The following is a 19,525-nucleotide window of genomic DNA, read 5'->3' as shown; positions in this document are numbered from 1 at the left end:
CCGATGAAAAAAGTACAATCGATGAATATTTTTCTATGGAAAATTCATCCAACGAACCGCTTCCTATAGACAAGTTAATCCGATGAATATTTTCCTATAGAGAACTTCATTTGATGAATATTTTGCTTTAGAAAGATTCATTCGGTGAACATTCTCCTATAGAAAAGTTCATCCGATGAACATTTTGCCATAGAACGGTTCATCCGATGAACCTTTTCCTACAAAAAAGTTCATCCGATGAACATTTTCCTATAGAAAATTCACCCGATAAACATTTTTCCATAGAAAGGTTCATCCGATGAACATTCTCCTATAGAAAATTTCATCCGACGAACCCTTTCCTACAGAAAAGTCTATCCGACGAGAACAATCCTTTAGAAAAGTTAATCCACTGAATGTTTCCTATAGAAAAATTCATCCAACGAAAATTTGCCAACAGAAAAGTTCATGCGATGAAACTTTTACTACTAAAAAGTTCATTTGATGACCCTATTCTTATAGAAGGTTTCATCCCTTCAACATTTTCCTAAAGCAAAATTCATCTGATGACCCTTTTTCTAAAGAAATGTTCATTTTCGTATAGAAAATTCATCCGATGAACATTTTCATTCGGTGACTTCTTTCCTATAGAACAGTTCATCCTATTAACATTTTCCTATAAAAAAATCATCCGATGAACCTTATCCTATAAAATAGTTCATCCGATGAACCCTTTCCTATAAAACATTTCATCTGATGAACCTTTTCCTAAAGAAAAAGTTTATCCGATGAACCTTTTCTTATAGAATTTGATCCGATGAACCTTTTCCTATAGAAACGTTCATCCGATGAACCTTTTCCTATAGCAAAGTCCGGGTGAACCTTATCCTATAAAAAGTTCATCCGATGAACCCTTTCCTATAAAACATTTCATCTATGAACCTTTTCCTATTGAAAAGTTCATCCGATGAACCTTTTCCTATTGAAAAGTTCATCCGATGAACCTTTTCCTATTGAAAAGTTCATCCGATGAACCTTTTCCTATAGAAAAGTTCATCCGATGAACCTTTTCCTATAGAAAAGTTTTCCGATGAACATTTTTCTATAGAAAAGTTCATCCGATGAACCTTTTCCTATAGCAAAGTTCATCCGATGACCATTTTCCTATAGAAAATTTCATCCGATGACCATTTTCCTATAGAAAATTTCATCCGATGACCATTTTCCTATAGAAAAGTTCATCCGATGACCATTTTCCTATAGAAAAGTTCATCCGATGAACCTTTTCTATAGAAAAGTTCATCCGATGAACCTTTTCCATAAAAAAGTTCATCCGATGAACCTTTTCCTATAGAAAAAGTTCATCCGATGAACCTTTTCCTATAGAAAAGCTCATCCGATGAACATTTTCCTATAGAAAAGTTCATCCGATAAACCTTTTTCTATAGAAGAGTTCATCCGATGAAACTTTTTCTATAGAAAATTTCATTCGATAAACCTTTTCCTATAGAAGAGCTCATCCGATGAATATTTTCCTATAGAAAAGCTCATCCGATGAACGTTTTCTCTAGAAAAGTTCATCCGATGAACCTTTTCCAAAAGAAAAGTTCACCCGATGAAACTTTTTCTATAGAAAAGTTCATTCGATAAAGCTTTTCCCATAAAAAAGTCCATCCGATGAACATTATCCTATAAAAAAAGTTCATCCGATGAAACCTTTCCGATAGAACATTTCATCCGATGAACCTTTTCCTATAGAAAAGTTCATCCGATGAACATTTTCCCATAGAAAAGTTCATCCTATGAACATTTTCCTATATAAAAGTTCATCCGATGACCATTTTCCTATAGAAAAGTTCATCCGACGAAGCTTTTCCTACTGAAAAATTCATCCGATGAACCTTTTCTTATAAATAAGTTCATCCTATAGAAAAGTTCATCCGATGAACCTTTTCCTATAGTTCATCCAATGATCATTTTCCTATAGAAAAATTTATTCGGTAAACATTTGCCGATAAAAAAGTTCAATCGATGAATATTTTTCTATGGAAAATTCATCCAACGAACCTCTTCCTATGGAAAATACCCATCCGCTGCTAAGGAAATTTAAGGAGAATATTCTTCCTGTAAGGAAAAATTACTAATTTTTTATTTTTATTTTACTATATTTATAATCATATTGCATTAGGACAATGGCATTTGTTAGGGTGGAAGTAATTGTTGCGAAAACCATGGGCCGGGTAACATCGAAGAGATGCAACATTTGACGACTTATTGGGAATGCAGCCATTTTGATCGAGAATAGTTGAACCTGTAAAAAAGAACAAACCTATGAATGCTACAACACTGCCTAAAAGTATGCATCACACATCTGCTTACACTCTCCTCCAACCTTTTGTCCAATATTGGCAGCCATGCTTGGCAATCTTTCAACAATTCACTGGGTTTTGTGATGGTATCGAAATAACGCAAGATCAAATAGATCAGCATAAACGAATCGGCATAGTAAAGCAAAACAGCCAATGGTAGAACATATAAAACCGTTTGATTGAAATGTGGACCCAGTTCAACGTGCTGGGCCAGCATATAGGCAATGTAGAAAATACAAATGTTGTTCAAATACAAAACCAAAAAGACACAGCAACCCTGGATGTAGAACATACGATTGATTTTGTCGCCCAGTAACTGCAACTCCGAATGGTTGCGGGCCAAATTGTCCAAATCATCGGATAATTGACAGCACAGAATACTGAAGAGCCCTTGGCCAATATCGTTGCGGTAGTGCCGGCGAAAGAGTTCTTCCATTGTCCTCAGCAGACCCTTCAATTCATCAATCATAATTCGAAACAGAATTTGCACATTAAGCGCAATGAAGAAATAGTGGGAGGACATTAAATTCAAGACAGTCGACATTAGACCCAAAATTGTCAAAATCACCGGATTGTTGACCTCAAAAATTTGATGCATAATTTGCATTGTACCAAAAAACATCACCGTTTCCGATAAACCACCAATTAAAAATTTCAAAACGATTTGTTGATTAAAAAAATCCAAATGTTTCTCATGATTCCGAGTCGTTCGCAAATAACGTTCACGAAATTCGCGCAGCAAATTGAGATTATTTACGAAATCATTACGGAGCAACCAATTGACAGCCAAGACCATTAAGACTCCAGTGATACGTATTATGGTCATGGTCACTAATAATTTGTAGTGTAAATCTGGTTGTCCTGACTTCTGTATTTTTATTTCCATGTTTCGGGCAAAGGCGACAACTCCTGCCAGCGTTAGAAGATTTATGAACAGGCAATAGATGGTTAAGGTCGTTTTCTTGCACACATATCCCGTATCAACGTCATAGGTAAAGGCTACAACACCTAAAAGCAGAGAATACAAGTAAACCAAGACCGTTAGGCAACGTGCCGCACGAAGCATTGTGTGAAACTAAACTTCGAAAAGACCGAATAGATATTAATGGGCAAACTGTGATTTTTGTGATGGTCAATCAAAACTCATGGTCATTAACGGAAAGATTTTTTTTTTTAATTTATTCCTGTTGGGGTAGAAGATGACACTAGACGCGAGTGTAGAATTTTATCGATAATCGAAAAATTTCCTATCAGAAATTTATCGATAATCGAAAAACTTCCTATCAGAAATTAATCGATACTCGAAAAATTTCCTATCAGAAATTAAACGATAATCGAAAATTTTCCTATCAGAAACTTATCGATAATCGAAAAATGTCCTATCAGAAATTTATCGATAAAAGAAAAATTTCCTATCAGAAATTTATCGATAATCGAAAAATTTCCCATCAGAAATTTATCGATAATCGAAAAATTTCCTATCAGAAATTTATCGATAATCGGAAAATTTCCTATCAGAAATTTATCGATAATCGAAAAATTTCCCATCAGAAATTTATCGATAATCGAAAAATTTCCTATTAGAAATTTATCGATAATCGAAAAATTTCCTATCAGAAATTTATCCATAATCGAAAAATTTGCTATCAGAAATTTATCGATAATCGAAAAATTTGCTATCAGAAATTTATCGATAATCGAAAAATTTCCTATCAGAAATTTATCGATAATCAAAAAATTTCCGATCAGAAATTTATCGATAATCGAAAAATATCATATCTGAAATTTATCGATAATCGAAAAATTTCCTATCAGAAATTTATCGATAATCGAAAAATTTCCTATCAGAAATTTATCGATAATCGAAAAATTTCCAATCAGAAATTTATAGATAATCGAAAAATTTCCTATCAGAAATTTATCGATAATCGAAAAATTTCCTATCAGAAATTTATTGATAATCGAAAAATTTCCTATCAGAAATTTATCGATAATCGAAAAATTTCCTATCAGAAATTTATCGATAATCGAAAAAATTCCTATCAGAAATGTATCGATGATCGAAAAATTACCTATCAGAAATTTATCGATATTCGAAAATTTTCATATCACAAATTTATCGATAATCGAAAAATTTCATATCAGAAATTTATCGATAATTGAAAAATTTCCTATCAGAAATTTATCGATAATCAAACATTTTCCTATCAGAAATTTATCGATAGTCGAAAAATTTCCTATCAGAAATTTATCGATAATCGCAATATTTCCTATCAGAAATTTATCAATAATCGAAAAATTTCCTATCAGAAATTTATCGATAGTCGGAAAATTTCCTATCAGAAATTTATCGATAATCGAAAAATTTCCTGTCAGAAATTTATCGATAATCGAAAAATTTCCTATCAGAAATTTATCGATAATCGAAAATTTTCCTATCAGAAATTTACCGATAATCGAAAAATTTCCTATCAGAAATTTATCGATAATCGAAAAATTTCCTATCAGAAATTTATCGATAATCGAAAAATTTCCTATCAGAAATTTATCGATAATCGCAAAATTTCCTATCGAAAATTTACCAATAATCGAAATATTTCCTATCAGAAATTTATCGATAATCAAAATATTTCCTATCAGAAGTTTATCGAAAATCAAGAAATGTATCGATTATAGAAAAATTCCATATCAGAAATTTATCGATAATCGAAAAATTTCCTATCAGAAATGTATCGATAATAAAAAAATTTCCTATCAGAAATTTACCGAAAACTTTCCTATCAGAAATTTATCGGTAATCGAAAAAGATCCTATCAGAAATTTATCTATAATCGAAAAATGTCCTATCAGAAATTTATCGATAATCAAAAAATTTCATATCAGAAATTTAACGATAATCGAAAAATTTCCTATCACAAATTTAACGAAATTGATGGATAATCGAAAAATTTCCTATCAGAAATTTATCGATAATCGAAAAATTTCCGATGAAAAATTTATCGATAATCGAAAAATTTCCCATCAGAAATTTATCGATAATCGAAAAATTTCCTATCAGAAATTTATCGATAATCGAAAAATTTCCTATCAGAAATTTATCGATATTGAAAAATGTCTTTTTTCTCATAGAAAAAATGATCGGAAATGCCCTTCCTGTTTTACTTCTTGGTTCAACATCCCCCACTGTGTCTCTGCTAAGTAATTTCTTCTGTTGATTGATTCACCTGATTGTTATCACTAATCCTTTTTATGAATATTTAATTACAACTCAGTTCACCCTTAATGTGTCCGTCCATAACATAACAATGCCGTCGTTAGTGATAGTAACGCAAAGAGTGCAGTTAGAATGAACTGGAATCGCTTGCTAATGAAATTTGTAATTTATTTGAGCATTTATTTGGGTTCAACATTATTGAGAATCGATTTCGAAAGAAGGCAACTTATTCCTGCAAATTTATTTCTTAAATTCTATGTTGTTGTCGGCAATTTATCCTTTGGGACATGGATGCCATATACGGTGTTCTATACCAGTCAACAGTCCCAGTTGTTTGTGAAAAATCCAGTGGCCAGATATGCCAACTTCTTAAATCTCGTCATGCGCTTAGTAATAATTTTTGTTCATACCCTGGAGCGGATTCAAAGGGATAAGAAACTGAGCCGCTGGCTTGAGGCCATAATGGATATACAATGTTCCTATTTTGATCGTCTGCGTGATTTACCCAAGAACACCGGACATCGGAAATGGTTGTATTTGAGTGGTGCAGTGGCATTTGTTCACATTGGCAGCGTTGCTGTGGATATTTACAAACTGGCATTTATCAACCAATTCCTTAAGGCAATTGAGTTGTATCCTCTGCTGGGCATGATTGCGTTCCAGCATTTGTTTATGCTGCAACATGCCATTCTGCTGTGTTATCTGCGTGAATGCCTATCCCAAATCAATTATCAGCTGCTGGCGAATTATCAGGATCCAAAGATGAGTTTAATTTACTCTCAGCTACGCAGCAAATTACTGCAGCTAAATGAAATCTATGGTCCCACAGTGCTGTGTATACTTTTGTGCCTGATTATCTCCAACTCAATCGTGGGCTTTGTGGTGTTAATGCGGATCCTGTTATCAGGACCAAAACTGCACAATTATGATTATCTGTTTGGTGATAGTTTCTATCTCTGCATCCTCGTCCACATGTATTTTTATTTCATGATTTGTGAATGGGTAATGGCCACCATGAAGGAATCTCAGGCGATTCTTTATAAATACAACACTACTCAGCTTAGGAAGGAGGAGGAGCAAGAGGTAAGCAATCTTCTAACGGAATTCTAAATAAAATAATTTTTTTTCTCTCCTTTGCAGTTAGAAAAGTTGACTTTGAGTTGTTGTTTAACTGGACGAGATATCAACATTTTAGGCATGGTTCCAATTAATTTAGCCACACTATTTTCCATAATCGCCCAAACAGTCCTATATGCCATCATATTAATACAAGCGGAATATGGAAGTTTCAAAATAAAGGCAAACTTAAATTAAGAAATAAATTTAAAATTTTTCATCGAAAATTACATTTCAATAGAAAATTTCATTGAAGATGACTTTTGCCATACAATAGGACATCGGAGATGACTTTTCTTAGACAAACGGTTATCGGATATGACTTTTGCCAAAGTAAAGGTTATTGGAGAAGAAATTTCCCAAAGAAAATGTTTTCGAATATGTTATTTTTCCCACACAGAATTTCATCGTAGATCACTTCTCCTATAAAACAGTTCATTGAAGAAGTCTTTAACCAAAGAAAAGCTTATCGGAGATCACTTTTCCCATAGAATAAGTTATCGAAGGTAACCTATCCTACAGAATAGGTCATCGCAGTTGATTATTTCTAAAGAAAAGGTCATCGAATATGAAATACGAAATAGAAAAGTTCATCCGATGAACATTTTCCTATAGTAAAGTTCATCTGATGAGCCTTTTCCTATAGAAAAGTTCATTCAATAAATATATTAAAAAAAGTTTATTTCTTTCCCATAGAAAAGTTCATCCGATATTTTCCTACAGAAAACTTTTCTATAGGAAAAGTCGTCTCCGATGAACTTTTTTATAGGAAAAGTCATCTCCGATGAAATTTTCTATAGGAAAAGTCATCTCCGATGAACTTTTCTATAGGAAAAGTCATCTCCGATGAACTTTTCTATAGGAAAAGTCATCTCCGATGAACTTTTCTATAGGAAAAGTCATCTCCGATGAACTTTTCTATAGGAAAAGTCATCTCCGATGAACTTTTCTATAGGAAAAGTCATCTCCGATGAACTTTTCTATAGGAAAAGTCATCTCCGATGAACTTTTCTATAGGAAAAGTCATCTCCGATGAACTTTTCTATAGGAAAAGTCATCTCCGATGAACTTTTCTATAGGAAAAGTCTTCTCCGATGAACTGTTCTATAGGAAAAGTCATCTCCGATAAACTGTTCTATAGGAAAAGTCATCTCCGATAAACTGTTCTATAGGAAAAATCATCTCCGATAAACTGTTCTATAGGAAAAGTCATCTCCGATGAACTTTTCTATAGGAAAAGTCATCTCCGATAAACTTTTCTATAGGAAAAGTCATCTCCGATAAACTTTTCTATAGGAAAAGTCATCTCCGATAAACTTTTCTATAGGAAAAGTCATCTCCGATGAACTTTTCTATAGGAAAAGTCATCTCCGATGAACTTTTCTATAGGAAAAGTCATCTCCGATGAACTTTTCTATAGGAAAAGTCATCTCCGATGAACTTTTCTATAGGAAAAGTCATCTCCGATGAACTTTTCTATAGGAAAAGTCATCTCCGATGAACTTTTCTATAGGAATGTCATCTCCGATGAACTTTTCTATAGGAAAAGTCATCTCCGATGAACTTTTCTATAGGAAAAGTCATCTCCGATGAACTTTTCTATAGGAAGAGTCATCTCCGATGAACTTTTCTATAGGAAAAGTCAACTCCGATGAACTTTTCTGTAGGAAAACTCATCTCCGATGAACTTTTCTATAGGAAAACTCATCTCCGATGAACTTTTCTATAGGAAAAGTCATCTCCGATGAACTTTTCTATAGGAAGAGTCATCTCCGATGAACTTTTCTATAGGAAAAGTCATCTCCGATGAACTTTTCTATAGGAAAAGTCATCTCCGATGAACTTTTCTATAGGAAGAGTCATCTCCTATGAACTTTTCTATAGGAAAAGTCATCTGTGATGAACTTTTCCATAGGAAAAGTCATCTGTGATGAACTTTTCCATAGGAAAAGTCATCTGTGATGAACTTTTCCATAGGAAAAGTCATCTGTGATGAACTTTTCCATAGGAAAAGTCATCTGTGATGAACTTTTCCATAGGAAAAGTCATCTGTGCTGAACTTTTCCATAGGAAAAATCATCTGTGATGAACTTTTCCATAGGAAAAGTCATCTGTGTTGAACTTTTCCATAGGAAAAGTCATCTGTGCTGAACTTTTCCATAGGAAAAATCATCTGTGATGAACTTTTCCATAGAAAAAGTCACCTCTGATGAACTTTTCTATAGGAAAATTCACCTCCGATGAAATTTTCTAAAGGAAAACTCATCTCCGATGAACTTTTCTATAGGAAAACCTATCTCCGATGAACTTTTCTATAGGAAAACTCATCTCCGATGAACTTTTCTATAGGAAAACTCATCTCCGATGAACTTTTCTATAGGAAAAGTCATCTCCGATGAACTTTTCTATAGGAAAAGTCATCTCCGATGAACTTTTCTATAGGAAAAGTCATCTCCGATGAACTTTTCTATAGGAAAAGTCATCTCCGATGAACTTTTCTATAGGAAAAGTCATCTCCGATAAACTATTCTATAGGAAAAGTCATCCCCGGTGAACTTTTCTACAGGAAAAGTCATCTCCGATGAACTTTACTATAGGAAAAGTCATCTCCGATGAACTTTTCAGAAATTTATCGATAATCGAAAAATTTCCAATCAGAAATTTATCGAATTTCCTATCAGAAATTTATCGATAATCGAAAAATTTCCAATCAGAAATTTATCGATAATCGAAAAATTTCCTATCAGAAATTTATCGAATTTCCTATCAGAAATTTATCGATAATCGAAAAATTTCCTATCAGAAATTTATCGATAATCGAAAAATTTCCTATCAGAAATTTATCGATAATCGGAAAATTTCCTATCAGAAATTTATCGATAATCGAAAAATTCCTATCAGAAATTTATCGATAATCGAAAAATTTCTTATCAGAAATTTATCGATAATCGAAAAATTTCCTATCAGAAATTTATCGATAGTCGAAAAATTTCCTATCAGAAATTTATCGATAATCGAAAAATTTAGAAATTTATCGATAATCGAAAAATTTCCTATCAGAAATTTATCGATAATCGAAAAATTTCCACTCAGAAATTTATCGAAAAACGAAAAATGTCCTGTAAAAAATTTATTGAAAATTTCCTATCACAAATTTATCGATAATCGAAAAATGTCCTATTAGAAATTTATCGATAATCGAAAAATGTCCTATCAGAAATTTATCGATAATCGAAAAATTTCCTATCAGAAATTTATTGATAGTCGAAAAATTTCCTATCAGAAATTTATCGATAATCGAAAAATCTCCTATCAGAAATTGATCGACTATCGAAAAATGTCCTATCAGAAATTTATCGATAATCGAAAAATTTCCTATCAGAAATTTATCGATTATCGAAAAATTTCCTATCAGAAATTTATCGATAATCGAAAAATTTCCTATTAGAAATTTATCTATAATCGAAAAATTCCTATCAGAAATTTATCGATAATCGATAAATTTCTTATCAGAAATTTATCGATAGTCGAAAAATTTCCTATCAGAAATTTATCGATAATCGAAAAATTTCCTATCAGAAATTTATCGATAATCGAAAAATTTCCTATTAGAAATTTATCGATAATCGAAAAATTTCCTATCAGAAATTTATCGATAATCGAAAAATTTCCTATCAGAAATTTATCGATAATCGAAAAATTTCCTATCAGAAATTTATCGATAATCGAAAAATTTCCTATCAGAAATTTATCGATAATCGAAAAATTTCCACTCAGAAATTTATCGACAATCGAAAAATTTCCACTCAGAAATTTATCGACAAACGAAAAATGTCCTGTAAAAAATTTATTGAAAATTTCCTATCACAAATTTATCGATAATCAAAAAATGTCCTATCAGAAATTTATCGATAATCGAAAAATTTCCTATCAGAAATTTATCGATAATCGAAAAATTTCCTATCAGAAATTTATTGATAGTCGAAAAATTTCCTATCAGAAATTTATCGATAATCGAAAAATCTCCTATCAGAAATTGATCGACTATCGAAAAATGTCCTATCAGAAATTTATCGATAATCGAAATATGTCCGTTCAGTAATTTATCGATAATCGAAAAATTTCCTATCAGAAATTATATCGATAATTGAAAAATTTCCTATCAGAAATTTATCGATAATCAAACAGTTTCCTATCAGAAATTTATCGATCATCGAAAAAAGTATATTGCGAATTTATCGAAAAATGTTCTTTTCTCATAGAAAAAATGATCGGAAATGCCCTTTCTGTTTTACTTCCTGGTTCAACATCCCTCACTGTGTCTCTGCTAAGTAATTTCTTCTGTTGATTGATTCACCTGATTTTTATCACTAATCCTTTGTATCAATATTTAATTACAACTCAGTTCACCCTTAATGTGTCCGTCCATAACATAACAATGCCGTCGTTAGTGATAGTAACGCAAAGAGTGCAGTTAGAATGAACTGGAATCGCTTGCTAATGAAATTTTTAATTTATTTGAGTATTTATGTGACATCAACATTGTTGAGAATCGATTTCGAAAGTAGGCAACTGATTCCTGTACATTTCATGGTTAAACTCTATGTTGTTGTCGGCAATATATTCTTTGTCCTGTGGATGCCATACACAGTGTTCTATACCAGTCAACAGTCCCAGTTGTTTGTGAAAAATCCAGTAACCAAATATGCCAATTTCTTAAATCTGGTCATGAGAATAATAATTATTTTTGTATATACCCTGGAGCGAGTCCAAAGGGATAAGAAACTGAGCCGCTGGCTTGAGGCCATAATGGATATACAATGTTCCTATTTTGATCGTCTGCGAGATTTACCCAAAAACACCGAGCATCGTAAGTGGTTGTATTTGAGTGGTGCAGTGGCATTTGTTCACATTGGCAGCGTTATTGTGGATATTTACAGGCAGGTATTTAGCAGACAATACCTCAAGGCCATAGAGTTGTATCCTCTGCTGGGTATGATTGGCGTCCAGCATTTGTTCATGCTGCAACATGCCATTCTGTTGTGTTACCTGCGCGAATGTCTATCCCAAATCAATCACCAGCTGCTGGCGAATTACCGGGATCCAAAGATGAGTTTGATTTACTCTCAGCTACATTACAAGCTGCTGCAGTTAAACGAGATCTACAGTCCCACAATGCTGTGCATACTCCTGTGCCTGATTATCTCCAACTCAATGGTGGGTTATGTGGTGTTAATGCTAATTCTGGTACCTGGACGAACATCTCACAGTTATGATTATCTGTTTGGCGATAGTTTCTATATCTGCATCATCATCCACATGTATTTGTATTTCATGATTTGTGAATGGGTAATGGCCACCATGAAGGAATCTCAGGCAATTCTTTATAAATACAACACTACTCAGTTTAGGAAGGAGGAGGAGCAAGAGGTAAGCTAACTTTTAAGGGTATTATGAGCAAAATATAAAAAATCTTCTCTTGTTTGCAGATTGAAAAGGTGGCTTTGTGTTGTGGCTTAAATGGAAGAGCTATCAATATTTTCGGCATGGTTCCAATTAACATAGCCACGCTTTTTTCTATAATCACCCAAACAGTTTTATATACCACCATATTAATACAAGCGGAATATGGAAGTGTCAAAATAAAGGCAAACTTAAATTAAGAAATAAATTTAAAAAATGTTTTCCATTGGTAAATTCATCGGATAGAAAAGTTCATCCTATAGAAAAGTTCATCGGAAATGACTTTTCTTCTAGGAAAGTTCATCAGAGATGACTTTTCCAATAGAAGAGTACACCGGTAATGACTTCCCCTATTTAAAATTTCATCGTAGATGACTTCTCCTATAGAAGAGTTCATAGGAGATGACTTTCTATACGAAGATGACTTCCCCTATAGAAGAGTTCATAGGAGATGACTTTTCGTATAGAAAAGTTCATCGGAGAAGACTTTTCGTATAGAAAAAATCATCGGAGATGACTTTTCGTATAGAAAGGTTCATCGGAGATGACTTTTCGGATAGAAATTTTTATCGGAGATGACTTTTCCTATAGAAAAGTTCATCGGAGATGATTTCTCGTATAGAAAAGTTCATCGGAGATGACTTTTCGTATAGAAAAGTTCATCAACAAGTAAAAAAGTATCAGTCGGCTTTGCCGACAGAGATATACCCTCAGCCTGTATATGTTGAAACAATCTTTTCCCAAAACACGTATGTATGTACTTAGGGGTTTTAAAAAATTTGGAAATTTGAACCGACAAAAATGTTCATTAGGATTAGAGATGAAAAGTTTTGCGGAGGAGATACTAAAAGGAATAGATTTACATTGACCACTAAGTGGATCTCCAGCCACTACATATGGCGCCATAGGGGGTTTTTACACCCATCGGGATGTTTGCTCAAGAAGTATGGACTTGCCCCTGAAAAAACGTTTACCATCGTAATTGAGGCAGCGAATGCAAGTTGTTTCAACAAAAATCAAAGTGATAGGATATCAGGTCTTAAAGTGAACTTATCCGAAATTTTGTGTGGGAGGTACCGGATGGAGTGGACATATATAGTCCATATTTGAACCTGATCTATATTTAGTTGATATATTAGGATGTGTAAAGTATGGACCAATTCGGCCACTCTCTTCAAGGGTTACCGTATGAACAAATTTTCCGAATATTTTTGAACTTTAGTGGGGGAGGTACCTGAAGGAGTGGACCGATATGGCTTATCTTCAAACCTAAACTATGTTTGGACAAAATATTACTAAGGCCAAATTTTGGACCGAATCGGCAGATCCGTTCTAGAGTTATCTTGCGCTCCAACCACCTCACACGGTGTCATAGGGGTTTTTTTGCAACTTTCATGCTATTTTCTCAGGAAGTATGGGCTTGCCCCTAATGAAACTTGTACCGTCGTATGGAGGACAGTGAATACAAGTTGCTAAAACAAAAATCAGAGCGATTCGAGAGATGGCCCTAAACAGAACTTTTCCGAAATTTTGTGTGGGAGGTACCGGAAGGAGTGGACCGATATAGCCCATCTTCGAACTTAAACTAAGTTTGGGCAAAAAATTACGAAAGCCAAAATTTGAACCGAATCGGTTCATCCGTTCGAGAGTTATCGTGCGCACCAGCCAGCCAGCCAGGCAGACAGACGGACAGACGGACATTGCTCAATCGACTCCAAATTGTCTGAAACGGATATCGTCCAAACATACTTGGGGTCTAAAACCATTATTTCGATGAGGCACATTTTGCCCGTATGAAAGTGTATATACCCTCGTTGGCATAAATGCTGAGGGTATAAAAACGGTAAAACCTACGAAAATATCATGAAGGTCACTCTCTCAGAGAATTTTGATAGCTACAACATTTTATTTATTCCCATTTTGATAGGACTTGCGGTTTCCAAGCAAAATCGCAAAAACCTGAACAACCCCTAAAAATGTCAACTTATCTCGCTATTTATTTAAAAAGCGCTCCGGCGATTTTTTGTTTTTTTGATTTTTCTCATCTATGAACATTGTAGTTTCAGATTCTGCAAAAACTTCCCAGGTGCAAGCAACTTCCATTTAAATTTGCTTCAAGAGCACCGTGCCCTTTTTCTATAGAAAAATTGAACCAATAACCTTTTCCTATTAAAAAAGTTCATCCGATGAATATTTTCCTATAGAAAACTTCATCCAAGAACCTTTTCCCATAAAAAAAATCATCCGATGAACATTTTCCTATCTGATGAACCATTTCACGTAAAAAAAGTTCATTCATTCATTCATTCATTTGTTCCTACAGAAAGTTCATCCGATGAAAATTTTTCTATAGAAAAGTTAATCCGATGAACATGTTCCTATCTGATGAACCTTTTCCCGTAGAAAAGTTCATCCGATGAATTTTTTTCCGATAGAAAAATTCATCCCATGAACCTTTTCATACAGAAAAGTTCATCCGATGACAAATTTTCTATAAAAAGGTTCACCCGATAATCAATTTTCTATCTGATGAACCTTTTCCCGTAGAAAAGTTTATCCGATAATTTTTGTCCCACACAAAAATTCATCCCAAGAATTTTCTCCTATAGAAAAGTTCATCCGATGAACATTTTCCTATAAAAAGCTTAATCCGGTGAACCTTTTCCTATAGAGAAATTCAGCCGATGGACCTTTTCTCATTGAAGTGTTCATCATAGGAACCTTTTCCTATAGAAAAGTTCTTCCGATGAACCTTTTCCTATACAAAATTTCATCCGATGAACCTTTTCCTATAGAAAAGTTAATCCGATGAACCTTTCCCTATGGAAAAGTTCATCCGATGTAACTTTTCCTAAAGAAAAGTTCATCCGATGAACATTTTCCTATAGAAAAGTTTATCCGATGAACATTTTCCTATAGAAAAGTTCATCCGATGAACATTTTCCTTTAGAAAAGTTCATTCGATGAACCTTTTCCTATACAAAATTTCATCCGATGAACCTTTTCCTATAGAAAAGTTAATCCGATGAACCTTTCCCTATGGAAAAATTCATCCGATGAACCTTTTCTCATAGAAGTGTTCATCATATGAACCTTTTCCAATAGAAAAGTTCATCCGATGAACCTTTTTCTATAGAAAAATTCATCCGATAAAAATTTTCCTATGGAAAAGTTCATCCGATAAACCTTCTCGTATGGAAAAGTTCATCCGATGAACCTTTTCCTATAGAGAAATTCAGCCGATGGACCTTTTCTCATTGAAGTGTTCATCATAGGAACCTTTTCCTATAGAAAAGTTCATCCGATGAACCTTTTCCTATACAAAATTTCATCCGATGAACCTTTTCCTATAGAAAAGTTAATCCGATGAACCTTTCCCTATGGAAAAGTTCATCCGATGTAACTTTTCCTATAGAAACGTTCATCCGATGAACATTTTCCTATAGAAAAGTTTATCCGATGAACATTTTCCTAAAGAAAAGTTCATCCGATGAACATTTTCCTATAGAAAAGTTCATTCGATGAACATTTTCCTATAGAAAAGTTCATCCGATGAACATTTTCCTATGGAAAAATTCATCCGATGAACCTTTTCTCATAGAAGTGTTCATCATATGAACCTTTTCCAATAGAAAAGTTCATCCGATGAACATTTTCCTATAGAAAAGTTCATCCGAAGAACCTTTTCCTATAGAAGAGTTAATCATATGAACCTTTTCCTATAAAAAAGTTCATTCAATGAACCGTTTCCCATAGAAAAGTTCATCCGATGAACCTTGTCCTATTGTTCCTATTGAAATGTTCATCCGATGAACCTTTTCCTATAGAAAAGTTCATCCAATGAAGCGTTTCCTATAGGAAAATTCATCCAATGAACATTTTTCTATAGAAAAATTCATCCGGTGAACTTTTTCCTATAGAAAAGTTCATCCGATGAACCTTTTCCAGTAGAAAATTTAATCCGATGAACCTTTTCCTATATAAAAGTTCATCCAATGAAGCGTTTCCTATAGAAAAGTTCATCAGATGAACCTTTTCCTATAGAAAAGTACATCCGAGTAATCTTTTCCTATAAAAGAATTCATCCCATGAACCTTTTCCTATAGAAAAGTTAATCCGATTAACCTTTTCCTATAGAAAAGTTCTTCCGATGAACTTTTTCCTATAGATGAGTTCATCCCATGCACATTTTCCTATATAAAAGTTCATCCGAGGAACATGTTCCTATAGAAAAGTTCATCCGATGAACCTTTTCCTATAGAAAATTTCATCCGATGAACCTTTTCCTATAGAAAAAATCATCCGATGAACCTTTTCCTATAGAAAAGTTCATCCGAGGAACCTTTTCCTGTAGAAAAGTTTATCCGATGAACCTTGTTCTATAGAAAAGTTCATCCGATAAACCTTTTCCTATAGAAAATTTGATCCGATTAATCTTTTCCTATAAAAGAATTCATCCTATGAACATTTTCCTATAGAAAAGTTCATCCAATTAACCTTTTCCTATAGAAAATTCATCCGATGAACCTTGTCCTATAGAAAAGTTCATCCGATGAAACTTTTCCTATAGAAAAGTTAATCCGATGAACCATTTCCTACAGAAAAATTCATCCGATGAACCTTTTCCAACAGAAAAATTCATCCGATGAACCTTTTCCTACAGAAAAATTCATCCGATGAACCTTTTCCTACAGAAAAATTCATCCGATGAACCTTTTCCTACAGAAAAATTCATCCGATGAACCTTTTCCTACAGAAAAATTCATCCGATGAACTTTTTCCTATAGAAAAATTCATCCGATAAACCTTTTCTTGTAGAAGTGTTCATCATATGAACCTTTTCCTATAGAAAAGTTCATCCGATGAACCTTTTCCTATAGAAAAGTTCATCCGATGAACCTTTTCCTACAGAAAAGTTCATCCGATGAACCTTTTCCTACAGAAAAGTTCATCCGATGAACCTGAAGCTGTAGGCTTATGCCTTATGTAGTGTTTACGAGTATCGATTCACCGTTCAATTCTATTTTTATCATTTAATCTGACAAGGGACATTCTAGTTGACACTTAATTTAATTATTGTGGTGGGTGGAATTTCAAGTCCTTAGAAGTGAAAATGTTATTCACATTTACGTTTGACTATAAATTCTCTTGATATGAAATATTCAGTGAAACTTTTTCAACGAAAATTCCAAAATTATTTTCAATATTTGTACATAATACAAGGACTTACGGCATATTGGTGTGACGATAACCTCTGTACTTTTCAACGGAATGCCCTAAGCCGTTTGACAGTTTTGTTGGTTCACGCTGGAGGATTGGTTCTGTTGTTTCGAGTTTTAATCGATTCTTTGGAATTATTTGAATATATGGAATTATTGAATCCTTTAATAATTATTATGTCATGTTCGAAATATGTTCAAGGCATTATTGTCGTGTTTACCGTAATGCACGTTTGGAGAAGTGATGAGAGGTATAACAGGTTGAAAGCAAATATTTTGAAATTGGAAAACGAAAGATGTCAGAGATTATTTGGCAACTATAGAATACCGGGTAAATTACGTCATTTGCATTTAGTGAAGATTGCAATATTGTCCTGCTTATATGTGGCTCTCCTGTTGGCAACCGATGCCGAACATTCATCACCTGACCACTACCTCTACTTTTTGAAACTTCTCCTAATACTGTGCTATGCCAATCTGAAAATGCTACCCCAGATTTGGTAATGTATCAATATTTTCAAACAATTTGGATGATATGTCAATATTTTTATTACACTGAAGCCACAGTACGCTCTATTGCCATGGAAGCTGTAAAATATCCTCTCGAAATGCATAAACTATCCACAAATCTAGGCGAGTTGTTGAACCTCCACTCAAACTTATGTGGATTTTTAATTGAATTACAACAAATCTTCAAATGGCAAATGCTTTTCTGTCGTTCCAATATAATAATATTAAATATAATGGCAGTCTATTCCATATTCCTCGTCAGCAAATATGTGCATGAAGCTGTCATCCTCTTAGCTGTCATTGTTCTAACATATTTTTTCAATACTTTGGATTTGTATATCAATGACTGTTTGTGTGAAATGACTGCGAATAGTTTTGAAGATTTGAGTTCGAGTCTGAGGGAATTCAATACTGTGCGAAATTTGAATTGGAATTTGGGAAAGAAGGTAAGATTCTCTTTTTCTCAGGAATCTAATCTACTCTACTTTGAAAATATTTTATTCTTCTTTTTGTTTTCTTTTCAGTGCGAAGAATTTGCCATTTATATTTGTAATTGTAAACTGAATCTGAAGTTTGCTGGTGTCCTAAATATGAATCGAAAATCTTGGTTTTCAATGGTGTCCAGTTTGTTCATGTATTCCATAATTTTGATACAAAGTCACATTATTCTAGATCGACAGAAATAAAAAAATATATATCGCCAATAATTTAATCTATTCTACTTAAGTGAACTCTTCGGTACAGCAAATGGCTTCCAGAAATATCTGCTATAAAGTACGAGTAAATGATCTCCAGGGACAGTGACTAAACAATATATACCCTGCGGAGATTTCCTTTTCTAGAGATATCTGGAAATTTCTTTAGAAAATCCACGCCTTGTGGCCTTTTGATGTCTCTAAAAATTTCTTTAGAAAATCCACGCCTTGTGGCCTTTTGATGTCTCTAAAAATTTCTTTAGAAAATCCACGCCTTGTGGCCTTTTGATGTCTCTAAAAATTTCTTTAGAAAATCCACGCCTTGTGGCCTTTTGATGTCTCTAAAAATTTCTTTAGAAAATCCACGCCTTGTGGCCTTTTGATGTCTCTAAAAATTTCTTTAGAAAATCCACGCCTTGTGGCCTTTTGATGTCTCTAGAAATTTCTTTAGAAAATCCACGCCTTGTGGCCTTTTGATGTCTCTAGAAATTTCTTTAGAAAATCCACGCCTTGTGGCCTTTTGATGTCTCTAGAAATTTCTTTAGAAAATCCACGCCTTGTGGCCTTTTGATGTCTCTAGAAATTTCTTTAGAAAATCCACACCTTGTGGCCTTTTAAGATCTCTAAAAATTTCTTTAGAAAATCCACACCTTGTGGCCTTTTAAGGTCTCTACAAATTTCATTAGAAAATCCACGCCTTGTGGCCTTTTGAGGTCTTTAGAAATTTCACTAGAAAATCCACGCCTTGTGGCCTTTTGAGGTCTCTAGAAATTTCATTAGAAAATCCACGCCTTGTGGCCTTTTGAGGTCTCTAGAAATTTCATTAGAAAATCCACGCCTTGTGGCCTTTTGAGGTCTCTAGAAATTTCATTAGAAAATCCACGCCTTGTGGCCTTTTGAGGTCTCTAGAAATTTCTTTAGAAAATCCACGCCTTGTGGCCTTTTGATGTCTCTAGAAAT

General features: G+C 33.7%; 3 protein-coding genes across 3 annotated transcripts in view; 2 read left to right on the top strand and 1 right to left on the bottom strand.

Annotated features, from left to right (window-relative positions):
• The window catches only part of LOC141386847 (uncharacterized), a 137,795-nt gene extending 125,454 nt beyond the window's left edge, over positions 1 to 12,341 (top strand). The window contains exons 2-3 of the mRNA XM_073955753.1: positions 11,330 to 12,108; positions 12,168 to 12,341. Of these exons, the coding sequence (XP_073811854.1) occupies positions 11,407 to 12,108; positions 12,168 to 12,341 (876 nt within the window). The 5' untranslated portion in view covers positions 11,330 to 11,406. The remainder of the gene's footprint in view (positions 1 to 11,329; positions 12,109 to 12,167) is intronic.
• On the bottom strand, positions 2,120 to 3,414 carry LOC141386848 (putative gustatory receptor 36a). Its single transcript, XM_073955754.1, has 2 exons — positions 2,359 to 3,414; positions 2,120 to 2,290 (listed from the first exon to the last, which is right to left on the bottom strand). Exons 1-2 carry the CDS (start codon positions 3,412 to 3,414, stop codon positions 2,120 to 2,122), a joined length of 1,227 nt encoding a protein of 408 aa, XP_073811855.1.
• LOC141406049 (putative gustatory receptor 22a) lies at positions 5,695 to 6,876 on the top strand. Its single transcript, XM_073991061.1, has 2 exons — positions 5,695 to 6,645; positions 6,703 to 6,876. Exons 1-2 carry the CDS (start codon positions 5,695 to 5,697, stop codon positions 6,874 to 6,876), a joined length of 1,125 nt encoding a protein of 374 aa, XP_073847162.1.
• Positions 12,342 to 19,525: the final 7,184 nt, after the last annotated feature.

This window comes from Musca autumnalis, unplaced genomic scaffold (assembly GCF_047663935.1).
Source record: "Musca autumnalis isolate F117 unplaced genomic scaffold, ASM4766393v1 scaffold_5, whole genome shotgun sequence".
NCBI lineage: Eukaryota > Metazoa > Arthropoda > Insecta > Diptera > Muscidae > Musca > Musca autumnalis.
The sequence above is the reverse complement of the archived record's forward strand: the minus strand, read 5'-3'. Positions and strand labels throughout refer to the sequence as shown.